Consider the following 26,014-nt stretch of genomic DNA (forward strand, 5'->3'; position numbering starts at 1 on the left):
AGCTTGACCTACTAGTAGCAGCCCTGCAACCTACCATGGACAAAGTGTACATGACAAGAACTAAGTTTTCAAAAGATTTTCTACTATCCCTCAATGAATATTATTCTCAATGAAGCGATTATTCTGTGAGGGACCTTTTTTCTTTGGGAGCTCATCTTTTCCCCTCTTGCTGCTTCTAGAAGGAAAGAGAAGGTCAGAATAGTGCAGAAGAGTTGGGGGAAGAAAGGAGGTGGTCAGATCTTTGCAGTGGGGGATGCACTCAGGGCATTAGCTCTGCCCCACATCCAGAACCCCCTTCCATTTCTGTCTCCCTTCAAAAACTGCCCCCATAGTGCTGAGACCAGGATGTGGAACTGAGAACAGGCATGTCACTGTGAAGGGATTAGCATGCAGCTAGTGCATTCTGTGGCCAGGGTTACCATTGCCAGGGAGCCAAAGGCCGGGGAGGCAGAGAATTGGGTTGTGGTACATTGGGGTGTGGGATGCTAAGAAATTATTTTTTAAAAACCAGTGAAATTAAATGCCCCAAAACTTCTTTGAAACAGAATTAAGATTGCCCACTGATGCCTCCTCCTGCCTTTCCAGAGTTCAGCTACACTAAAATCTCTGAAAACCAGGAAATAAAAAGTAAAGATACATGATAGTCCTGCAATGTAACCTTAACTCTGTCCTCTTTGAGCAATGCCCCAAAATGCTAAAAACACACATACTAATACACTACCTTTACACATGCCAGCTATTGCCAGCTCCAGGATATGGAGACAAAATTGGCTCCTCCTGGAAAGAATTCAGATGTCCATATTGATTCTTTTATTGTCTTTGCTACCATTGACCATTAAGTGTTGTTAATATGTCACTGTAGCCTGGCATGTTTGGAGAGAATTGCTCGAGTGGCTCTGTTCCATTCTGTCTGAGAGATTTTAGAGATTACTGTTAGGCAATTGTTCATCTATCCCAAGGGCTCTCTCATTCACAGTTTCATGCTGTTCTTCTGGCTGGCACCCTTCTGTTCAACATATACATGAGGTTGTTAAGAGTGTTAATAGGGAGATCTGGGATACAATGCCTTCAGTATCCAACCCTGGCAATACAATTGAACAACTTACTCAAGCCGAATAGTGTAGGCCTGAATGAGGGCTAGCTGACTGAGGCTCAGTCCAGGTGCGACTGAGATAATTGGCTGAGGTAAATAACAGAAAATAATGGCGGACCCTAGATCAAGATCCTTCAACTAATGTAGTATGTATACCGTTTGCTACTGAAGTTCACATCCTGAAAGCTTTGGATCTCCAGTTGTTGCTGGATCCCCACATTGCCATGGTTGCTACATATGTTTTTATCATTTGCACTTGGTAAAACAGGTTGTGACCATTTATTTGACATGTGGATCTCATCCTGGGTATCCGTACCTTTGTCACCTATAAGTTGGATCGCTGCAACATGTTCTGTATGCGTCTTGCAAACCGGTGGGCTAACTCACAAGCCCATGCATCAGAGAACGTTCTCCTGCCACAGGTCTTCACTTTCTTTCTTCAAAGAAAGAAATTTAACACAATTTAAAATATCATTCATTTCCTTTCCTCCTGATTTGGGGCCTTCCCCAGAACCCCATCTACTCCCTACAGGGTTACACTCTACAGGCCATCTGCCTTGGAGGCACATATGAAGTACGTTCTTTTTCATGACACAGAAACTCCTGTGGGAGTCTTCCTGCAACTATCACTAGTCACTATTATTGACTTTTATGAGGACCAGGAGATCTTCAGGCTATCACCTAATGCCTGGGTCACATCATCAGCTGGTCAGTCACAGATGTGGGGGTAGGCCCAACTATCCTTAAAGGTCACCAGTCACCATTGAAAAAATTAAAGTTAGTGCAGAATGAGGCTGCCCGTTTTGTATTTCATGCAGAGAGCACATTGAATTTATGATCATAGAATCATAGGACTGTAAGGGACCTCGAAAGCTCATCTAGTCCAGTCCCCAGCACTCATTAGCTGTCCGTTGATTTCTTAGTGAACCTCAGGTTTGTGGGTGTTGATGCATAAAACTTTAAAGGGTTTGGGTTGTGACTACCTGAAAGACCTTCTCTCTCCCCTTTTGTCATACTGTGAAGCTTGGGATCAACCAAGGCACTTGAGTTTACAATCCCCTGGTTCAAACAAGGGGTAGGTTAGGATGTCTTGTCAGTGAAAGATCCTCAGTTCTGGAACTTCCTCCCTCTTGGCACCACACAGCCCAGATTTATTGACCTTCAGGAAACACTGAAAAGCTTATCTATCCAGGCTTTTCCCCAAAAGCATTGAATAGGGCTGGAGGGGAGAGGAGGAGAGTTCATTTTTTGGTGAGTTAGGAGGGCCTTTTACAGCCATTTGAGTTTATAATTTGCATGTATAATTATTGTTCTGTGCCTAGAGCATTATGTGGGTGCTTTACTACACAGAATAAATACACACATTTTATGCCTCTCTTAGCTGTTCAAGGTTTACATCATAAGTAAGATAACTAACAGACAAAAAGGGGAAACTGAGAAAACAGATAGGGTAAAGCATAAAACAGAAAAGAAAGCAGAGATTGGATAGTAGTTATTTAGTGCTCAGATATCATTGTGATGAGCATAAATATCTAGATAGATTCAGATACCTTGGGTAGGGCCTGGCTCTTCCTCTGTGTTCTGTATAGTGATGACCACAGTGTTAATGCTTCACAAACAATAACAGTTTTGCCAACCCTATGCATTCAAAAATGATGAGTCAGGCCCCCAGAAATCATGAAACTGGCTTAAAATCATGAGATTATTAAACTAACAAATGGGGGGTTCTTTTTATTTGCCTCCTGGTTTTGGAGCATTTAGGGATCGTGTTTTCCAGCTTTTCTCTACAACCATGAGGCTAGAAACTTACTTTTTTTTTTTTTTAAATGAAAGCTGAGATTCTCACGTAATCGTATGACTTCTGGATCTGGGGCTTTAAAAGAGGAAATTTTCAGATAAGCACAGATACATTTTCCTAATATTGAGAGACTTATGATAAAATCACACATGTTGCCAATCCAGTTATATTAAGTGAAGGTCTTCATGAGTAAAGTCAAGTCTTCATGAGAAGACTGCTTAAAGCGGGAGAAGAGAAACATACATATGAACCTTGTAAGGAAGCTTTAATAAGAGGTCTACCCTGCAGTGCTTTCATCACAACACTGTTCTTCCTCCCGCTCTTTTTGTGATCGTTCACCTAGCCATAGACATTGCAGCATCCCGGAAAATGAAGTTTTGCTATTTATACTTCCCATATTTTGTACTTATAGCATAAGCAATAAAACAAGCAGGAGAAACCTGCTCCCAATCCTCCCCACCCTCCCCCCGCCAGAGAGATTCCTCCAGACACAGACCAGGGTTATCCTCCGCTTCCTGCAGTTGAAGCTTCAGTGGTAGCAACAGCTAGGTCAGTGAAAGAAACGCAGGGAAGAAATGCATGAAGAGCTACTAGAGAAACTACAAGCAACCGAAGCATGATTGGGGAGGAGGGAAAAGAGGAAGGAAGAAAGGAAGGTTGGGAGGAGAGGGAGAGAAGATGGAGGGGGAGGAAGAGGAGGAGCTAGGCCTCTCCTGCTAATGATACTGTTGTCTTGACAACTAGGCTTACCAATAAGTATCCATTTTAAATAAAATATCCTCCCCCCATTAAAGCACACAGAGGGAGGGGAGAAACCTGCTGATTTTTAATCACTTTATTTTAAAGGCTATTGTTAAAATAATAACACTTTCAGCTCCTTCGAAAGACACCTCCCCTCTGCCATCATGATCTAAGCTCCCACAGCACAGCAGCAAGGCAGATCAGAGAAATGCTGAGTCTCTGCCACCTCTGGAGAAATGAGCTTTCCAGCCAGAGCTTTTTCTACCCAAAATCTCCCTTACTGGAGAGCAGGGAGAGTGTGAGGGAAGGAAACACTATCAATGGGAAAGGAGGATTTTGCTGTGCGTATTGCAGTCTATTTCCCCAATGAGGTTTGGGGTGGTTTTGATGATGATGATATGTGTGTGTGTGTGTGTGTGTGTTACACTCTCTCTCCCCTCTCAAAGTATTGTGGATTGAGGGAGAATTTTGCTGCATATTTGTGTCCCTGTCTAGGGATAAGACAAGGATTTTGCTGTGTGTGTTTTAGTATCTCAGCCTCTGGAAATGAGTGTGTTCTGAAGGCTTTGGGGTGGGTTTGTTCCTTTCCCACCTACCCCCAGTATGGTGCAGAGAGTATTGCACACTGTGTATGTTTTACTATCACACTCTGGAATGGAGATTTACTGCATGTTACAGTCTCTCATTCGCTCTGCTGGGGATATCTTCTATCGGGGAGGATTTTGCTGTGTATTAGGCACTCTCCTTTTCGGAGAATGGGGCATTTTTAGTGGGGCGATGTGAGGAAGAGAAATTGCTGTGTACACTAGTTTCTTCCTCCTCGGGGATGGGGCATACTGGGTACTACAGTATTTCAGCCTCTGTGAGATGTTCATTACTAGCACATCCAGCAGAATAGATGTGTACCAAACTTTAGAAAACAAAGACTCCCTCTCCTCTAGTTACAATCTAAATTAAAGGTGACCTACACTGGGGAACATAATTGGCTGTATCTTTTTTTAAATTTCTTTATGCTGCATGAAGGCTTGAAGGGTTTGTTTTACATATTAATAGCTCAGGCATCACTTTTTTCATTTTCTGTGGGCTACTAGAGAACGTGCAGAGATAGGACATCTCAGCTGCCAACAACGTGAAATCAAATTAGTTTAGAGATGTGATTAATTCTCCAGGCAGTTTAAAACTCTCCTGCTGCTTTGTTTATTTTTCCTTTTTGGTTGGCTTTTAACTCAAACTGCTGGATGAAAAGCTATTTTGTTAAAGATACAACAAGGAGGGGGGAGGGATAGCTCACTGGTTTGAGCATTGGCCTGCTAAACCCAGGGTTGTGAGTTCAATCCTGGAGGGGGCCATTTAGGGATCTGGGGCAAAAACTGGGGATTGGTCCTGCTTTGTGCAGGGGGTTGGACTAGATGACCTCCTGAGGTCCCTTCCAACCCTGATATTCTATGATTCTAAGCTGGCCCCTTCAGTTCCTGGCCAGAGGGGCAGCCAGTCCTCATCTCCGGTGAGACCACGAAGACATGTGGGAAAACCAGAGCCCCAGAAGGCTTACGGGGCTTCTTGAGTTGTCCAAGTAGAAAAGGGGGGGGGAGTAGGGGGGATGAATGTCATTGTTCTCATCAAATTACCTTTAAGAACACAGGACCCCACTTAGGCAGGAAGCTGACAGGGGACGGGGCTGCATAAAGGTCCCCCAGGCATCCCCCCTCCCATTCCACCCACCCTCACACGGGCAACACCCCAAAGGCACCGCCTAGCCTCCCCTCCCACTCCATAGGGTATGGCCCCCTTACACCCCTGAGGCACTCCCCTCCCCCTCACACGTGAGCCCCCGCAGACCCTCCCCAACACACACGCGCTGTCCCCTCCCTCCCCAGTAACCCCTTTGTTTCCTGCATGGGCATGTGCGGACTGCGTGCGAGGGATTTTTCTGCCCGCCCCGCAGTGCACACGTGTACGGCGCATGCCCGGGGACCCAGGGGCTGTTGGGAAATGTAGTTTAACTCTCCCCACCTCCATTTTCTCGTCGCCCCTCGTCAGAAGGCGCATGCGCATTCCTCCCCCCTCCCTTGTCGCGGTGTCCCAAGCAGAATTGTCATTGCTTGTCCCGCCCCGATCCCCGTCTCTGATTGGCTCGCAGGGCGGCGGGGCGGGACACGACTGGCTGGCAGCAATGTCAGCAGCCGCCTGCGCTGGCTGGGTGACTCTTGAATTCATGCCGTTGCCTGGCGGTGGCTGTGCCAGTGGCCGGTGATCCGGGTACCGCGGCTCAGACTGGGCCTGTGCCCGTTCAGCGGGACTCCGAGGGAGCCGTGCCTGGGAGCTGGGCGGTCCACTCTGGGGCTGAAGCAGCAGCCGCGTTGCACCATCTCCCCCCCCCCCCCCCCAGGTCCTGCGGCGATACCTCCCGCCCCGCGGGAGAGGCTGTGCGGGACAGCGCAGCCGTTTCCACCCGCTGCACAGCGTGGGTGCCAGGGACCCCCGTGTAAAAGCACCAGCCGCTGAGTTCATCACGCACAAACGCCCCGTGCATCGCCGCCATCTCAGCACCATGCACAACTTCCCCCGTAGCGTCAGCGCTCTTGCACGTAGCCACACGACTTCCCAGCGGGCCCCCGAGCACCATGCCCTGGCTCCCGGTGCGCTCCCGGCATCACACACGCGCCTTTGCCTCTGGAACCCATTTGTTCCCTCGGTACCTTACCGGCAGCCGCAGCGCAAGCTCCCCCCTCCCCGCTTGGCTCTGCTGTTGCAGCTGCCCCACCTCCTGCTCTTAAACGTGAGTAAGGAGAGGAGGTGCAGAGAGAATGAATATGCACATAAGCCTTCGTGCTGCTGCTGCTGCTGTTTGCTGCTGCGGGGGGGGGGGGGGGAAGGGGTCAGTGTGTGGAGGGGAGGGGTGCGCATGCGTGCTGCGTGGCGGGGCTGAATGTTTCCCAAGTGTTTGAAACTGGTATTTGGGTTTTCCACGTTGGATCAAGTGCGGCGTATAGCGAGAGGGGAGGCTGCATTAATATAACCGGGGACGGGAGCAGCGGCGGCGAGAAGAGCGTGGAAGGAAGGAGAGAGGCGAGGAGCGGCGCACGGAGGAGCTGCTGCTTCTGTCAGACACTTTGCACAACAGATTTTGTTTCCAGATTGTTTCGGAGGATCTGGTTTGAGTCCCCCCTCCCTGCCTCCCCCTTCGCACACACAAATCCCTCTGATTGTTCCTACCACCTCCTTCGTGAGTTACCCACAACGACAGCCATTCAATCAGCTGCTGCTGGCGGTGGGGACTAGCGGAGGGTGCGTGTCTCTCTCTCTCTCTCGGCGTTCACAAGAGAGGAGTCAGATGTAGCTTCTCTCGGTTTTGGGGAGCTCCAGAGAGAGGTGGACAGGGAGCGAGCCGGGCAGATTGGGGCTGTCGTCTTTGGAGCGAGCAGCCCTCCGTCTCGCAGAGAAGGGGGGAGGAAGACTGTTTGTCTTGCCGGATGAAAATGTTGAGTCCTGCAAACGGAGAGCAGCTTCACCTCGTGAACTATGTGGAGGATTATCTGGACTCCATCGAGTCTCTGCCCTTCGATCTGCAGAGAAATGTCTCCCTGATGAGGGAAATTGACGCCAAATATCAAGGTAAGTGCTTTCTTGTGTGTGTGTGGTGCTGGGTTAGGTGGTGTCTTTTCTTTCCTTGGTAGCTGAGTCCTGGCACCCCTTGCCCGCTCCCCGCACCCTGCAGGGATGGTAGTTTTTTATTTCTGGGAGGAGGGAGAAAGCAGGAAAAAAGAGCCTAGAAGAGGAGAGAGGGGCTGATCTGCAGCGTTAGCTCTTGTCATGGGGCGGAACAAAAGGTCTCCGGCTTCTCTTATTAAGCAAGGACTCTGCTTTTCAGTGTAAAATACTGGACAAGAAGACGGGGGGCAGGGAAGCGGGGTATGGGGGGGCTATTTCTGGGTGTGTAGTTGTGGGGGGAGGTTTTGTAGGTACCGGGAAAGTGCTGGGTGGACAGAGGGAGAGATTACAGCACAACAACATTTAGGAATGTACAGTATTCATTATGGCTGTAGTAAGGGAGAGAGGCTGCTAGGGAAGAAGGGGGAGGAGGTTTAGATGCGAGTGGGGGGCAGGGTTTGCTTTCTTCAGGCTCTTTTTAATGGGGGTGCGTTTCACCCTGTAAAACAGCCCCGTGTAGGGGGGAGGGGAGTTATATAAAATAAACGCTGGATGGGTTATGGATGAGCTGAATGCTAAGTGTCCCCTCCCCGCAGCATGCTGGCTGCACTCACTCCGGGGCATGCCGTCTCCTTGCCCCGCGGGGAGAGGGGTTAGTTTGCGGAGCAGCTTTGTCACTTGCTGTGTGTGTAGACGGGAAGGTCTGTTGGGCGCTGCGGGCAAAGGGTGCTGGAGGGGACCCCTCCTGCTGTACGGGGCGAGGGGGGGGCTGGTCTCTGCGGCACTCGCCGCTGATCTGCGGGCTCCCCTCCCCGCACGCGGGCTAGAGACTGGTGGAAAGCTCCCCATCGAAGGCACCGGCAGCAGGGGCTACAGGGCAGCGCTGCCCGGTGCGGGGGAGGAGGCGTAGGGCGGCGCGCTTTCCTGCACACCCACCACAGTGCAAACAGGAGCTGCGTCCGCGCTATGTCGGAGTCAGTCACCCCGCTCGCTGCGTCATTTATAGCCCTCCCTCATTAGCATATCGCGCTTCGCCCCGCCTCCGCCTCGCGCTATTGGCCGGGCTCTGCCCCCACGGCTCAGCCTCTGCCGCTCACTGCCCGGGCTCGCTGTTCCGCCTTCTAGCTCCGCCTCTTCGCGGCGTTTCCGAAGCCCCTTTTTTTTGTGGGGTTGATTTGAATATCTTGAGGTTCTCCCCGCCTCCCCGTTTCTGATTGGCGCAACTTTGGCCTTCGGATTCTGATTGACACGTTTTTAGGTGGGGGGCCTGTGCTGTCTCCGCCTTCTGGTTCTGATTGGAGCCTTGGGATTGGTGGGCGGGTCCTTCCATTCTGGTTGGTCGGTTGCCCTGGAGAAGTGAGCACCGGGCTTTCTGATTCCGATTGGCCTGCTGCGCCGAAAGGGACGGGTTCCTCGCACTTCTCTTTCTGATTGGCGTGCTGGACGGATAAAGGCGGGTTACCCCTGTACTCTTTGATTCTGATTGGTAGAGGGCAGACTCGGCTTCGCCTCCTTCCCTCTGTTTCGAAAAACGGGAAACTCTGTTGGGCCCATTTCCTGTTCAAAGAACAATAGCCTGACGTCACGTCCTGGTTGTGCCTGCTGCGTTGGCAAGTGGCCGGTTGCTAAGGAGGGGCGGAGCCTCCTGAAGGAGACTGATAGAGAGCGCCTTCCCGGTTGGCTGAGCGCCCGCCGGTGCCCCGCCCCCGCCTATAATGGCGGCGGAGCGCAGCGGCGCGGTGTGGGGGGAGGAGCCGGGAACGGAGGTTGGGAATCAAGCGCCCCTCCCTCCCCGCGTGTGTCCTGTCTGACCGGCAGGGGGCGGCCTCCGAGCCGGGGCGGGGCGCTGGGGCGGCGCGGGGCTGGCGGGACTCCGCTGCCCAGCGCCCTTCCCGGGAGGCGGCCCTAGGCGCCTCGGGGCGGAGCTCGCGCCGCGCCGCGCGTGGCGGGTCCCCGGGACTCGGGTCCTTGCTGCGGGGGACGAGTCCCGCTGCCTTCGCCTGGGCCGGGCGCTCCTGCAGCGGGGCTTGGCTCCAACTGGGCGGAGCAGAGCCGCCCGCGGCTGGCCCGAGACCCCAAACCTTCCGCCGTCTCCAGCCTGGACGGGGGAGAGAAGCGATCCTGGCCCCCGCCTGGGCAGCCCCCCTCCAGGCGTGCAACAGCCAACGCCCAGCCCGGTCCCTAGCCCGGAAACCGGCTCCTTGCAAATCTGCACCCCACGCCGGTGTCGAGGGAGCTCTTTCCTCTCCACAGAGAGATGCCATTTACACCCGGGCCCCGGGGTAGCCTGGCTGGCAAGTCCAGACCACAACCTATGAATTTCTTGTGCTCTGTAACCTTCAAAATGCCCCCCCCACCCTTCATGTATTTTTTAAAAAAAAAGCACATTAGCTCGCTATTAGCCTTCCTTCAAACAACAATTTCTTCAGATTTTGAAAGGGAGAGGGGGATCCGAGAAATATAAATTACCATTGGGCTTATACATATAGTTTATAGCAAGATTTTGGCAGTTATTTTAGATGTGGGATTGTTCCTTAAATAAATTGAATTTTGCATAGCATTTTGCTGATTTATAGTGTGTGGTAGTATATCAGAAGCTTTGAAATACACACTTCATTAAACAGTAATCCTCATGAATCACACAAATAGTGGTCTCTCCTGACATACCTTTAAAAAATAATAAAGAGTAGAGCATTGTGGTAAGATGCCAGTACTCAGATTTCATTGTATAAAAATATAAAACTTACTGATGTATGGCAAAGTGTCACAAAATGAGTTATAGTTGAGTAAATGAACAAAGTACAGATAGTGCAGTATCGTTTACCACCACTGTTCATTTACTAAATTGCTAAGTTAATAATTAGTAACTACTCTCCTAATTATTGAGTTAGTGAGGTTCTACCATATACAATATACGTTTCCCCCAAACTACCATTATGTAAGCGGCTGAATAGTCCTGCTCTTGTGGGGAACTTTGCTGGCTTCTGCACTACCCTGGTGAAGTGGGCTAGCGAAAGGATCTGAGTCCTCGCTCCCACTTCCTTTACTCAGGGGCCTCCCTGCCTTTGAGGGCTCCTCTTCCACTGTCCTGTCTGGCAGAGTCCTTGTAATCCCAACAAGGCTGGGCCCAGGATTCCTGGGGGGCTCAACCCCCAACCCTGCTGTGGTCACCTAGGACAGGGGCTAGGGTGTCCCCACTCCAAGAGACTCTCTCTGCACTGGGCACTTCTCTGACCCACTGACCATTACATGCAAGTTATTTAATCAACAATTAATTTTAAAAAGAATAAGGGGATATGGGAAAGGTGAAAGGAAACACATCACCCCGCTCTGTGGCAGGGAACATCACAAACAGTGTCTCTGGAATGTCCGGGCAGTTCACAGTCTGTTCCTTGGAAGTCCCAGGCCTCCTTCTCAGGCCCTGGCTGTGCTGCTGGGATGCTGTGGGTTGGACACTTGCTCTGGTGGTGGCCACATGCTCTCAGGCTAAGTGGTAGGACCCTTCTACCCAGTGTTGCCCCCGCCCTGTCGGGGTTACGATCCAAGCCTGGCCTGCAGAGCCTCTTGGCTGAGGCGTCTCCCTGTGCTGGGCCTGCTGCCCAGGGTCCCCCTCGGTCTGCCCAGCTGCTCACCGCACCCAGCTCCGGACTACTCCAGCTCCAGCTCCACCACTCTGTCTCTGCTGCTCTGCCTCCAGCTCCCTGGGCTGCTTCTCTGGCCCCTCTGGCTCTGGTTGCTGCAGCTCTGCTCCCAGGACAGGTCTGCTCTGCAGGCTGCTTCTGTGACTCTCCTCCCAGCACTGACCTGCTTCCTGGGCTGCTTTTCTGGCCCCTCTGGCTCTGGTTGCTGCAGCTCTGTTCCCAGGGCAAGTCTGCTCTCTCTGGGCTGTGCCTTTGGCCTTGGGGCTGCAGCTCTGCTCCCAAGACAGGTTCTGCTCTCTCGGGGCTGCTTTTCTGGTCCCTCTGGATCTGGCCCAGCTCTGCTCCCCAGCTTAGCTTGGGCCCCTGCTTTCTCCTTAGCTCAGCCCCACTCTGTCTGACCCAGGCAAATCCAGCTCACACGGAGGACGGGACCTCCCTTGCCTCCTGACTCCCTGATTAGCCTGCCCGCCCTGTCATTCAGGCTAACCTGGAGCATTGGCCTCTCCCCATTGTGCCTGGGGACTATCAGTCTCAGGGTCCTGATTCCCCATTGACCCTTCCCCCTTTTTAGTACTGGGAGCTAGCTAACCAAAACACCCCCGCTGAATGTTAGCAACGGGGCAACAGTCCCCTTACATCTAACAAAGCTGTGTTTTTTAAAAAAACAATACCCATGTTTCCATCTGGGTTTGTGAAAAGTCACCTTTTTGAAGGTGGAATTTTGAAAAGTGCTTAGCATTGGGCACACTCTGCTCCCCTTCAAGTCAATGGGAGTTTCAGTATGCCATTTAGACATACTGTGGGCATGGTTGAGAAAGTGATGTTGGCAGCTGCTGGCACCTTGTCTATTGATGGAGCTGTACCAATGTTAGCAATGGTGGGAAATGATTATGCTAGCCTCAACCTGAGAGCATGCACACCAGACCACTGACAATATAAAAGGATAGGCAGATATAGGGTACAGCAACTATCTGTTTCCACCGGAGTAATCAAGTGTCCCCTGTTACTTGGCCTCTAGATCTTTGTTAGAAGAGAAGGGTGGGGGCCCTGACTCAAAGCCATTCAAGTGACTGTTGAAATAGAGCCTCTTGTTCATTTATGTTTTCTGAAAAAAATTAAAATGACACAAGTCAAGGTTTATACCCTTGCAGGCATCAAACCAGCAGTCTGCTTTGCTTAATGCAGACAGAAATAATCTTTGCAGCACAGGATCTGGCTGTTATTCCAGATCAACACTGAATATTCCAAATTAGTTACCTTTATGGGGGCCTGAGCTTGCTGCCATCAATCAGTGGGAACAGTGAGGTAAATATTTCAAACTTGGAAAATAAATCTGTGACTCTTATTCAAATATGGATCACAGGGGAGCTGGGCAAATATTAGAACAAGGTAGACAAATTTATCTCTACAGCTATACTTTAAACCTGGGATTTTATTGGCTTAGAGACTTTCAGTGCAGAGCAGTGGATAATGTTGAAATAAATGTCTCAAAGAGAATTTTTGTGTGTTGTGAGAAACTGTTTAGCTCAGCTAGTGCAGTACTTAAGATTGTCTGATGGGTATTGCCTATGTTTTCATTCTTATGGCTGAGGGTGGGCTTTCTGATGCTACACAGCAAAAAAACCGATAGTTTGTGTCCTCTGCAGCCTACGGAGTTACAAGGTGCACAGAATTCCCAGCATGTGATTTTTGCATTTGTAACTTCCCCAACGTGCTTTAAACATACAGGTGACAGAGTAAAACCAGGGACTCACAGGTAGTTGACTATCTTGGGAGACACTGAAACAGCTAGGCTTTTGCATAGGGCCTATACAGTATTTACCCGAGAGTGGATTAGTATTAGCCATTCTGGAGAGGACAGGCAAGCCATGCTGCTGAGTTTGCTTCTCTAAGGAATATTACAAATTAGAGCCTGGCACAACTTTCAGCTGAAATAGCTGCTAAGAAACTTATTTTCTTATCTAGTGTCACACTTAAGTACCACAGTCTCCCAACTCCATCCATCAGAACACCCACTTGTTGCTGAGCAACCCTTTTTATTTGGGCACAGTTGTAAACAGCAGCCAACTGTATCACTCAGTGTCTTGTGTTGTGCTGAGCAACTTTGATTAGCACCTCACAGGAAGTGCTCTGCAGCTCGGAAGATCAAGATTATTATGACTAAATGAAATATGCCTTACCAATATATTAAATAGTAGAGCAATGCTAGCAGTGTGATAATGGTATATTTTTCATGTGCATATAGCATATTTAAAATGAAGCTTTAGTAATAGGAATGGAGAACCGAATTAAACTATTTTGCCACTAAAAAAATTAGTAGCCTGTAGAGAAACATTCTTTGGATATCCACAAAGAAAAGTATTTCTCCTAGAAAGAACAGGAGGACTTGTGGCACCTTAGAGACTAACCAATTTATTTGAGCATGAGCTTTCGTGAGCTACAGCTCACTTCATCGGATGCATGCCGTGGAAACTGCAGCAGACTTTATTTATACACAGAGAATATGAAAAAATACCTCCTCCCACCCCACTGTCCTGCTGGTAGGTGGGAGGAGGTATTTTTTCATATTCTCTGTGTGTATATAATGTCTGCTGCAGTTTCCACGGCATGCATCCGATGAAGTGAGCTGTAGCTCACGAAAGCTCATGCTCAAATAAATTGGTTAGTCTCTAAGGTGCCACAAGTACTCCTTTTCTTTTTGCGAATACAGACTAACACGGCTGCTCCTCTGACAAACCTCTCCTAGAAAGATTATCTGTATCTCAAATTTAAGTGGGCTAATCTATTAATGACCGTGGCTAAGTGCCACAAAATTGGAATATAGACTTCCGAATTTAAGTCATTGGGAATAATGATGATAAATGTTTAATCTCCCACCATACTTAATCTCTAAGAGTTTGTCTTGATTAGGATAAAAGGTTTTGTTTTTTTTAAGAAGGTTAGCTAGCTCATTCACACCAATTCTACCTGCTGTAGCACAACTAGCTGTATCTAAACGAGAGTCCTAAAATGTATTAGTTAACATGTTATCAAAAAACAAACACCTTTTTATCCTAATCATGACAAAGCCTAAATAGCAACAGCTTTGTTGGGATTAGTTGTGTAACAAGATCTATTAGCATGTTTTCTTGTCCAAAAGAAAGTCTTATTAGGGAGATAAATGTCCACATTTGTAAAATTCAAAGTCAGACCTTTGCTATTTCATTTAAATGTAGATGTGATTGTAATATTTATTAGGTTAACTGAGTTACTTGTCTGTTTTTTCTGCCAAGTCTTACATTTTTCTAAAACCTTCATTCTTGGTTAGTAAGCTAAACTGTTCTTCTCAGCAGCCTTTGTGTTCATTTCAAGGTGAATGGAAAGAGAAACAGAACATGATGCAGTTTAAAAAAAAAAAAGAGAGAAAAGAATCCTCATTGTAGATAATATCTGATGAGGAACGAGTATATTTATGATGGTGAAAGGGAAAGGAATCTAACATGTCTGACTGATATTGAATGGAGTTTGATGAAATGAGCACAAATCAAACACATCCATCTATTTTTCACAGTTATGAACTCTAGAATCACACATTTGACCCTTTAAAACTTCTTTCTCTCCAAAATAATGTTTGCCTGTTGAAAAAAATCCTTATAGTAAGTAGGACAATAATACCACTTCAAGACTATCTCCATTTGGTTTATACTTTTACTATTTTAAATCCGAGATCATAACTGCTCCAACTGTTGCCAAATATATTTGAATGTCCTAAATACTTATTTTCTCTGGTTAAATACATATTGAAAATAGATGCATGTATTTACTCAGATTGCAACCATTTCAGAATATGTTGGTGCGGGAGGGACATGGCCACATGCAGGCATGTATCCAAGCCTCCTGCACATCTTAAAAGGAGGTAAAATACCTAAAATATAGCTATAGTTTGTATATTGCAGTCCTGATCCAGCAATCCTTAGGCTTTGGCTCTCACCTGCCAAAGACTTGGAGGAATAGAAGGGTAGCTTAAGGCCTTGTCTACACTACAGTTTTGTCAACGAAAGTCAGATTTCGTTGACAAGACAGTGGAGATGTACACACTACAGTGTTCCTTCTGCCAACAAAATTCTCCTACTTTGCTGCCAAAATAAAACCACCTCAACAAGAGACATAGAGCTTTTTGCAGCAAAGTTACATTGACAAAGTGGCAGTGTAGACACTGCACTTGGTCATGTTGTTGTAAATGGCCTCCAGGAGGTGTCCCACAATATCCATCCTGACCGCTCTGGTCAGCAGTTTGTACTCGACTGCCTTGCACACAGGCATCCCTCCCCCTTTAAAGGCCTGAAAATTTTTGAAATTCCACTTCCTGTTTGCTCAGTGTGGACAGCTCACAACAGTCTTTCCAGCTGACCATGGCAGCTCCATGCAACAAATGCTGTCCCGCTTGGAGCACATCTGAGTTATTAGATCTGCTGGCATTGTGGGGAGAGGAGGCTATGCAGTCCCAGCTCTGCTCCAGCTGCAGGAACTGTGATACTTACGGTCAGATTTCTTCTAGCATGTTGGATAAGGGCTATAAATGGGACATGCATCAGTGTGCGCGAAGATAAAGGAGTGAGGCAGGCGTACCAGAAGGCAAGGGAGGCAAACAGTCCCTCTGGTGCTGCGCTGAAGACCTGCTGTTTCTATAAGGAGCTGGACACCATCCTCTGCAGCAACCCCACCTCCAATGCCAAGAGCCCCATGGATACTTTGGTGGGGCAGCGGACACAGCCCCGAGGACAAAGTAGAGCACATTTTAGGGTCATCCAGTGGTGTGGTGAGTCAGGAACTCTTTTCCACTCCAGAGGGGTCCAGCCAGTCCCAGCAGTCCATCTCTGGTGTATATGATGCGGCAGAGGAGAACTCTGGTAAGTGATCTTTTTGAGCTGAAGTTATATGAAGTAGAGCTGTCCTTTGCTTTGTATATATTGTAAAAGTGGGTAAAGGGATAGAAATGTACAAGACTAGCTGTGTTAGCAAGTGCTTTACATTCCTCTGTGCAGCAAAGCAGTGCGGTGAAACAGCGTGTTAATGTACACCGAGATTTCACGGGAATTCTCCAGAGAGATCTCCTAGAAAACTTTCCTGGAGGTACTCGCCAATCCTCTGCTGAAGGTTCGTTGGCAGAGCTGCTTTGTTCCTTCCCCCATTGTAGGAAACTTTCCCGCGCCAATCAGCAATCACTTGTGCAGGAACCAAAGCAGCACACAGGCGAGTGGCATAGACACTCGATCTGAAGCTGCACGCATGCAAGAGATGCATCCTTACATCCTGGCTTACCTTCAAGAGTGAGATAGCATCTTCATTGACCCCTGTCTATGGAAAATGGTGGCAGAATTTACAATATTGTCCCTAGTCACCTGCAGTGATCCTCTTTAAAAAAAACACGAGACCCTTTGCCCCATCTTGAGTGCACCCTCCCCTCCCCTAGGCCGACCTCACCATATTTAGAGTGCTTACTGAGCTGTCTGCTTGCCAAAAGACCGTGAGAAACTGATTCGTATTTTTTAAAGGTGCATTTTACTATAATGAGTCGATGCAGTGTGTGCACTAACATTCATGCTTCTGTTTATTGTTTCTTGTGTTTCTACAGCTGTGGCCTTCAGTGGAACCCCCTACATACTGGTGGAGTGCCTCCGCCAGCTAAGGCAAGGAGGACATGTTCCGAGAATTGCTCCAATCCTCAGAGGCCGAAAAACAAGAAAGCAGGTTGTGGAGAGAGACTTTAAAAAAAAAATTATAAAATAGGCAGGACAGAAAGGAGAGCTAGGAGTGAATTTTAGTAGGCTAGGAGCAGATGATAAAAGTGTTGGAGGAGCAAACAGAGATGTTGAAGTCTCTAATCACACCGCAGGCAGAATTCATGTGTTCGACCCCCCTGCAGATGATACAGAACTGCCTTCCATGCACTCCCCAAACTCCTCCCACACATTCCGTGCAACTTCCCAGCCCATCTTGGTACCTGGTCACTCCACCTCTTTGGACAGCTTCCAGAATGATAGCTGGACTTACACTCAGCTATGAAAGCCTACACTGCCCTTCATTGTTATCTCCCTTCCCACCAAGTCTTTTATGTGTGTTGTTAATTGGTATTTAATAAAAACAAACTCTTTGAATGATAACCTGTCTTTATTTGTCTCCAAAACACAGTGGTTTATGCTGGAATTAATACACAGTGTCAATTTCATCATTTGCTCACTACACATCCCGGTCAGGAATCATCAACATTTTCATACAACGCAGCAAGTTAATAAAGCATGGCAGAGTGCTGTATAGAATGACACATTACTGGAGCTCATTGTCAAAGTGTTGCCTCAAAGCCTCCCTGATTCAAATTGCTCTCCCCCTGGTGCACTTCAGCCCTGGTATCTGGCTGCTCAAAATCAGCCACCAGGTGATCCGCCTCCACGCAACCCTGTGGGAAACGTCTCACCTTTAGCCTCACAAATATTATGGAGCACCCAGGAGGCTGCTATGACCATGGGAATATTTTCCTCATTTAGGTCTAACTTGTCATAAAGGCATCGCCAGCCTGCTTTTAAACTGCCAAACGTATATTCTACAGTCATTCTGCACCTGCTCAGCCTATTGTTGAAGCGCTCCTTGCTGCTGTCCAGGTTTCCCATGTAAGGCTTCATGATCCGTGACAGTAAGGGATAGGTCGCGTTTCCCAGGATCACTATGGGCATTTCAATATCCCCCATTGGAATCTTTTAGTCTGGAAAGAAAGTCCCTGCTTGCAGCTTTCTGTACAGACCAGTGTTCCTGAAGATGCATGTGTCATGCACCTTTTCGGACCATCCCACATTGATATCAGTGAAATGCCCATGGTGATCCCCAGTGCCTGCAACACCATCGAGAAATACCCCTTTCTATTGATGTACTCTATTGCAAGGTGGTCTGGTGCCAAAATTGGGATATGTCTGCCATCTATTGCTCTGTCTTACTTAGGGAATCCCATTGCCGCAGAGCCATCCACTGTTTCACACACATTGCCAAGAGTCACAGTCCTTTGTAGCAGGATGTGATTAATGGCCCTGCACACTTGCGTTACCGCAGCCCCAATGGTTGACTTCCCAACTCCAAACTGATTCACAACCAACCGGTAACAGTCTGGAGTCGCCAACTTCCACACAGCAATCGCCACGCGCTTCTCCACTCAGAGGGCAGCTCTCATTCTGGTGTCCTTGCGCCGCACTGCTGGGGCTATCTCCACACACAGTTCCAGGAAGGTGCGCTCTGCATCCAAAAGTTTTGCAGCCACTGCTCATCATCCCAGACTTGCATAACTATGCGATCTCAGCGCTTGTTTCCTGGGCCCAAAAGTGATGGTTCACCATGTGCAGCTGCTCCGTGAATGCCAAAAGCAATCTGGTGTTGTTTCTTTCCATGGTACACAGCAGGTCAGGCACCTCTGATTCCTGTTTAAATTGGGTGCTCATGGTATACTCAGTGACCAGCCATGATGTGCTCATAACAGTGATCACAACAATAGAGAGCAATGCTGGATCCATCCTTTCAGACAGAGATTGCGAGCGCACAATAAACAGGGGCCATTGAAAAATGCCACAAAATGCAGTTGAAAGCCCATGGAATGATGGTACAGAAAAAACTGCATCATGGGACATTGAGCCCTCACCCATGATGCACTTCAATCCACTTCAATTGTCTAAAAGGAAAAGTCTTGAAGATCTAGGCCACTTACCTGGCAATCTGTAACTTCCCTTCATTGTGACAAGCTGCTTCATAGACATCACATACTGCCGCACCCACAAAACTCGCACAGGGTGTAACAGTCTAAAATGAAATTATTTTAATAATACATTTCTAAATTTAAACTAGATGGCATTTGCATTTTGTTCCAGAGAGACCAACTATTCAGCTGTAGATGTGAGCCGCCACTTGTCAGATTTCAACTTCGGTGTGACTGCCTTTGATCAGCTTTGTACTTTACAAGAAAGTAGTGCTGCTTTTGGGAGGCAATAGTATGGGGAGGTTTTGTTCAGCCATTCTGTATGTGCAGAATATTTATAGTTTTACTTTTTTCCTTTGCAGAGATCTTAAAGGAGCTGGATGATTATTATGAAAAGTTCAAACGAGAGACCGATGCAGTGCAAAAGAGAAGACTGTTGCATTGCATACAGAGAGCACTGATCCGGAGTCAGGAACTGGGAGATGAAAAGATCCAAATTGTCAGTCAGATGGTGGAGCTTGTTGAGAATAGAACCAGGCAAGTGGACAGTCATGTGGAACTATTTGAGACCTGTCAAGAGACTAATGAGACCACTGGAAACAGTGGCAAAGCCAGCCAAGATAAGTCAAAGAATGAGACAATCACTCAGGCTGAAAAGCCCAACAATAAGAGGTCTAGGAGGCAAAGAAATAATGAAAATCGAGAAAATGCTTCTAATAATCATGATCATGATGACATCACCTCAGGAATGCCAAAGGAGAAGAAAGCAAAAACATCCAAGAAAAAGAAGAGGTCTAAGGCTAAAGCAGAGAGGGAGGCTTCTCCTGCGGATCTTCCTATTGATCCCAATGAGCCAACATACTGCTTGTGTAATCAAGTCTCCTATGGAGAAATGATAGGATGTGATAATGATGAGTGCCCAATTGAGTGGTTTCATTTTTCATGTGTGGGACTCAATCATAAACCAAAGGGCAAATGGTACTGCCCTAAATGTAGAGGAGAAAATGAGAAAACTATGGACAAGGCACTGGAGAAATCTAAAAAAGAAAGGGCCTACAACAGGTAGTTTGTAGACTCTTGATTGTGAAGAAAGATAAAAAACCAACCAACCAACCAGTGTATTTATTGTCAGTGTCACCTTTGTTGAGGTGCAAGGATTGTAAAATGTATATTTTTAAAGGAGGTTAGAAACTAAACCATTCCTGTTATAGGGACGGCAATAAGAGCAATTTTGTTTTTCCATTTGATACAGCTGTAAAAAGAAAGTGGTCTGGCGACCAACATTAATAAACATGTAATAAGTGTTTAAATTTAGTGTTCAGATAGATCTAAAGACAATATAATATTTCTTTTTTGTGCTGGTAGCACTATACCCATTAACATTTAGATAACAAATATTGCTTAATGTAATTTCATTTTTCTTTATAGAGGAATGTTATTTACCTTTCCAGCAAACTGTCTAATATTTAGCCATCCAGTTGTATTTGAATAAAATGACAGTACATTACAAATTTAATTTCTTTCAGTGATGACCAATGCAAGATCAAACAAGAAGGTAAAATATGACTTCTGCTACAGAGTGTGTCAGTATAACAGTTCAATAACGGATGTTTAAATAGCGTTAGAAGATTATTTTTTAAAAAAGTAAATGGTTAAATTTTACATGACAAATATTTTATATACTGGCCGAGTACCACAAGGGCCATTTTAAAATGATTGAGTACATTTTATATTTAACCAGGAAGTGGTTTAGTAATGAAACTTAACATAAATCAAGCTTTATACTGTCACAGATAATAGTGTAGCAATCTTTAATTTGTATAAGGTGTATAAATGTAAATTTTTAAGTGGAGTTGCACTTACTGTATTATAATCGGAAATGCAGCCAAATGCCATTGTGTATCCAATGTGCATTTCCTTCTGTATGTATGAAAATTGTACAGCTGTGATATTAAGAAATAAATGAAAAATCTTAGTTTGCTCCTCTGGTGATTACATTTTAATATTGATTCATACCATTTAAAAATTAATTTCTAACTTCAGTAGCACCATCAAACTGCTGCCTGGAAGCCTAAAGTAGAATCTGTTGTAATGGTAGTCAAATTATGCTTCCAATAATGAATCTTCAGAGAGCGTATGATTAGCAAGAGAATAAGAGTCTCAAAATAGCATTTAACCTTCCATCCAACTCTACACTGTAGTTCTTACAGTTACTCTAAGACCTGGCCATATATCTTAATAATAATAATAATTAAAAAAAAAATCAATGGAATGGAAGTGGCCACATTTACATTCATGCAGATATAAATTAGTTCACATTTGTTATCAATAGGAAGTGCTTATTGAATTACAATATTATAAAAGAATTATTGCAACTATCCAGTTTAAGCATTTGTAACCCTGCTGGTCTCCTCAAATAAAACTGCTTTAGCTATAATAAAAATGCTAACTTTAGGCACCCAGATCACATTTCACTTTTTTTTATAGAACATAGGGTCAAACTGTTCCCTCTACCTCACAGTGGAGAGGATGAAATCCTGGCAGAGTCAAACAGGACACAGAGAAGGGAGAAGTATCATTCTGTTTTCTGCCTCCTCCTGTCTCTTGTGGAACTCCCTATGTGTGTGGGGGGGAGGGTTTAAGAACAAGTGGGTTGGGGTTGGGGCTGGTAACAGGAGAAAGGTTGGAGAAGGGCAGTAGGAGAGGAATGCAGAGAGGTGATGGGCAGCAGGAGGAAGATTTGGAACACAATGCTGGGACTGATCCATTCATATTACCAAATCCAATGGTTCATATAAGAATTTTGTAGATTTGTTTCTCTTATGAACACCATGTTCCTCTTCTCCTAAAATTCCTAAACTGCAGCTGTTCTGCCTCTCACAAATAATGAAATCATGCCACTGAACTGGTGGGCTGGTTCATCTGCAAGAAGTGGAGTGGAAGATATGGAGTCAGCAGAACAGGAGTAAGTGCAAGGGCTGTGGTGACCCCGGGATGTATAGGGAAGCTACAAAATGCATTAAGTCACATACTGCAAATATTACATCAATCCTATGGGGATTCCCGACCTAAATTATACTGACTGAGTTAGTTTTAAATTAAATGAGTTTCCCATTCATGCTCTGACCCCTGAGCTCCACAACTGGTAAGGATCCAGGGCCAGCAGGGGAACTATGGCAGCAAGTCTCTGCTGAATCTTACTTTGTCTTCTCTCTACCCCACTCCTCCTCTCCCCCATTTTGTTCCTCTTCTCCCTCCCACACAGTCCCCTGCTCTCTTTCCTATTCCTCACTCCAGCTGCTGTCCCCTCTGCTAATCCCAACCCTTGTGGAATTGCCTGGCTCCAACGTTCTGTCCCCTCTCCAATTAAGCCTTGTCTAATCTAGGAGAACATGTTTTAAAAAATCGTGCTCACCAAACTAATTTGAAATGCCAGTTAGGATGGAATACAAACACAGTTCAACATCTCTGAACCCAGGCTAGCTGGCCAGGGTTGATCCTAGGTTCCCCCATTAAACTGTGTCCAACGTAGGTCCCAAGTGGTGTTTCAAATGCAGAGAGCTGGGGTAAAATAATGGCGGTGTGGAGATGCATGATAGAAAAAGTCCAATTTAAGAGGGATCCATTAGTTTGCTGATAGGTCCATCTTGTCATTGTTTTTAAATGAGTAGACTTTCAGCTCTTGCCCTCCCTTATCTTAGCCATGTGTCAAAGGCACCTGCTCGTTTGCTAGGTGGTTTAAAAGTTATATGATCAGCTTACTCATTTCTCCATGACCTTCCTGCTCTTCTCAATTCCACATATGGGTTGCAATTTTCTTTTGCTGCTTACCGTTGACATCTCTTGGACCTACACCACAGTATTTGATAGGGTCTAATTTCAAGCAATGAGCCTGTTCACTTCATTTAGCGTGAACTGGCTTCTGCTATTAAGCTATTCATTGTTGGAAGTATGGCTTCATGGTATGCTGACACACAGTCTACAGCCTCATACTGTGGAAACTACTCAAGCTTTGCATCTTGTTTAAAATAGTATCTTTACCAATGTACTTTTTTCTTCTTGCCTGTTTGGTCAACTTAATGGTTCAGAGAAGGTACTAGCCCTGGAACTTATTTCGTCTATTTCTGCACAGAATAGGTTCGGGGGAGGCAGCAGAAGTACAAGCTTCCCAACACCATCCGTCAGCATAACTGAGCGCTGAGTTGGAGAGACCATCTCTAGAAGTGAGAGAACATTTGAGTCTCCGTGCCCATTCCTTGCTTGGCTTCACTCCTGAGATTGCCAGCAAATGGCACAGTTAAGATAGGTAATCGCTCTACTAAGAAATTGGACTATGCTTACTAAATCATGTCCTACAGGTGACTGAACAATCATCAGATGTAACAGCTATCATTCAGTAGCTTACTACTAGAAAATGTCTGAGTGGGGGGAAGCATGACTTGTTTTTTTGTCAGAAATGTTCAACGAGCTATAGTCATTGCTGCTCTGGGCTGGATTTGAATGAGAGACCTAGAGATAAAAGGATCCCCAGAGCTAGTGATAAATTCCCCAGATTAGTAGAAGATGCCATTTCAATGGTAATGCAGCAATTTTTTCACATTACTAGACAGGTCCATGGAGCGGAGGCACTGCAGTAGGAGACTTAGCAGGTACAGCTGGTATGGAAAATACAGGTTAGCAGATAAGAGCAGGTAGTGATGAAGTATTTTGTGTCGCACATAAGGTGTAACTGCAAGCTATAGCTAGAAGAACAGACAGACAGAACCAGCATGATACTGAAGAAAAAGAGCTAAACACCAATTTGAACCATTACGTCACCTAAAAACATCTCAGTTAAACAGAATTACTATCTCCCTAAAGCAGCCATCCCAGCCTTGCATATCATTAGGCTTCAGTAAGTTTCCTGCCAATTAAGTGGATTTCCTGTCCCAATTAAATGCAATGTACCAAATAAATACAACTGAACTGAACTGGATTGGTCCATTGGTTCTTTTTTGGTAGAATCTTTTTAGTTAAAGTCAGAAACAAGGGTAGAAGTCGGAAAGTATGTTTAGAGACGTGCTTCTTTGCATGTAATGTTGTATTAACTCTTCATTATTATTTACAAGAATAAGTTTCTTTTGTTTTAATTAAAATTAACCAAGTTAATCAATATATATGATCTAACCCTAAAAATAAGTTTGATCGTCTTTGAAGTGCCATCTCCTCAGTGGACCATGTTGGTATGAACTTAACCAAGACACAATTAAGTTTCGCACAGATAGGAGCTCTGGATTGGTGAGGGGGAAGAGAGAATCAAATTTCATGCATAGATCACATTTCACCTTTGCTGCAAAGTCTGCGCTGGCTTCGGAGGTGTTGGTTTTGCTCTATAAAACCCTTTATAGTTTGAGACCTGTGTAGATGTTCGGATATATAGCGATGGGGGCCTTAAAGAACAGATAATTGACTAGTTATCTTGAAGACAAATATGGGCCAGATCCTCAATTTGTGCAAATCATTGTAGCTCAGTTGAAAGCATCCCTTCCTATCAGATAATGACCTGGCTTCAGCTGTACATACCATCATTACCTTCAGGATGAACTACAGCAGTGCAATACACCTGGGTATGAAGACTTCAGTGCTTACAAAACTTCAACTACTACAGAATGCTATAGCATTTTTCCTCACCAACATGAGCACATCACATCTGTCCTCCACTCTCTGCATTGGCTTCCCATACCATTATCAAACCATGTCACGTCTTGGGCCCAGATCCTCACAGGTTTGTAGGAATGTCACTTCCATTGAAATCAATGGGAGTTAGGCACCTAAACCTTTTTGGATCTGGGCCCTTATCTTCAGCTTGCTCAGTGGTGCTCAGTCACCTGGGCCCAGGATATCCAAAAGGTTGCCTGAAGCTCTGGGATGAAGACTGTGTTCAACAACTCTGCTCCTCTGGTACAATGGAACTCTCTACAATAAGAATATATCTTGCGGGTGCAGGAGACAGAACTTTCCCAGGGGCCAGTCCAAGACTGTGGCACAAATACCTTCAGAAGCTAAGGTCCATTGCAAATCTCCCCTCTTTTTGATCCAAGTGCAACATGAACTTTTCCAACCTGGCCTTCTCCAATGAGTTTACACAGCAACATGCACATAAGAACCCGCAAAGGCAGGACCACTATATACTGGAAGACAAATAAATAGCTACCCTTGTCTAATATGGCTGCTGTTAGAGCTATCATTTTTTTATGTGGCTGAACGGTTCTTTTTCTGACTTGGCTTGTTTAACATCTGACTAGAAAAATGGGGGGAAAAAAAACAAACAAAAAAACCAACCCTCAAAATTAATCACATGGGTGGAAAATATTAATAGAATTGTTAGCAATAAAAGTTACTGCTTAACAGGATTTTAATTCATTAGCTTTTAAATTACAAAAAATAGCTAGTCCTGTTGAGTGCCTCAGCTTTTGGGCGCCCAACTTGAGACCCTTTACATATGATCGATTTTCAGAAAGTGCGGACTATTCACCCTCTGAAAAGGTAGGGCCCCTTTAAAGTGTTTTACATTGGGTACAAAAACCATTAAACCATTACAAAAACCATCAATTTTTAAAATCTAAGCTACTTTAGACATCTAAATAAGGGGATATCAAGGGGCATTAGGCACCTAAATACCTTTGTGAATCCCGCTCTAGGAATCTAACTTTAGGCTCTCATTATTTTAAATACTTATCTCACAAGGGGTATTGTGAGGATAAATACATTGAAGATTGGGAGGTGCTCAAACACTATGGATATAGTGTGGGAGGAGTGTCACATAAGTACCTAAGAGAGAAGATAGGAGGATCCAGATCCATAATGGTGTTAAGTCTCCTAACTTCCATTCAAACCAATGGTCAATGTGACTTTGAGCAAGTCAAATCCCTCCCTACCTGTAAAACAGGAATAATAGTACCTATTTACCTAATGTACTTCACAGGATGTTGTGAGGATTAATTAGTTAACGAGTCAAATTAATCTCTAGAGTAAATCTATTACTTTCCATTTAATTATACCATGGATGAATTTGGCCCAGGACTTTGAAGGAGCAAAATATTCTTGTTACCTAGTTCATGTCAAAAATCTAAGTGAAGACAATATGTTATGGAAAACTGATTGAATACCATGCATTATGTTCTGCTTGTTCAGCAAGAAGTTGTTTATATATTTATTTTTTGGATGAAAAACATAAATAATTGTTGAAAACATTGTAATCTAACACAGAGAATAGGGCATTTGTCTACATTAGAAATTAACCCTGATTTTGGTCTGCAATATAGCTGCACCCGTGTAAACCTCTTCTGGAAGATAAGCTACAATTTACACCACTGGTGTTTTGCCTCAGTTTCAAG

The 26,014-nt window shown here is 45.7% G+C and overlaps 2 protein-coding genes across 3 annotated transcripts in view; one reads left to right on the top strand and one right to left on the bottom strand.

The window, feature by feature from the left end:
• The window catches only part of CARS2 (cysteinyl-tRNA synthetase 2, mitochondrial), a 71,072-nt gene extending 64,618 nt beyond the window's left edge, over positions 1-6,454 (bottom strand). The window contains exons 1-2 of one of the 2 annotated variants that reach the window (XM_073349878.1): positions 6,337-6,454; positions 1,410-1,530 (exon numbers count right to left, since the gene is read on the bottom strand). The gene's annotated coding sequence lies outside the window, so the exon portion shown is untranslated. The remainder of the gene's footprint in view (positions 1-1,409; positions 1,531-6,336) is intronic. The other variant, XM_073349860.1, reaches the window with a different exon arrangement.
• An 80-nt stretch (positions 6,455-6,534) lies between these two features.
• ING1 (inhibitor of growth family member 1) lies at positions 6,535-20,951 on the top strand. Its single transcript, XM_073349736.1, has 2 exons — positions 6,535-7,247; positions 19,001-20,951. The coding sequence occupies exons 1-2, from the start codon at positions 7,106-7,108 to the stop codon at positions 19,702-19,704; spliced, it is 846 nt and encodes a 281-aa protein (XP_073205837.1). The 5' UTR covers positions 6,535-7,105; the 3' UTR covers positions 19,705-20,951.
• The last annotated feature ends 5,063 nt before the right edge of the window (positions 20,952-26,014 follow it).

This window comes from Lepidochelys kempii, chromosome 1 (genome assembly GCF_965140265.1).
Source record: "Lepidochelys kempii isolate rLepKem1 chromosome 1, rLepKem1.hap2, whole genome shotgun sequence".
Taxonomy (NCBI): domain Eukaryota; kingdom Metazoa; phylum Chordata; order Testudines; family Cheloniidae; genus Lepidochelys; species Lepidochelys kempii.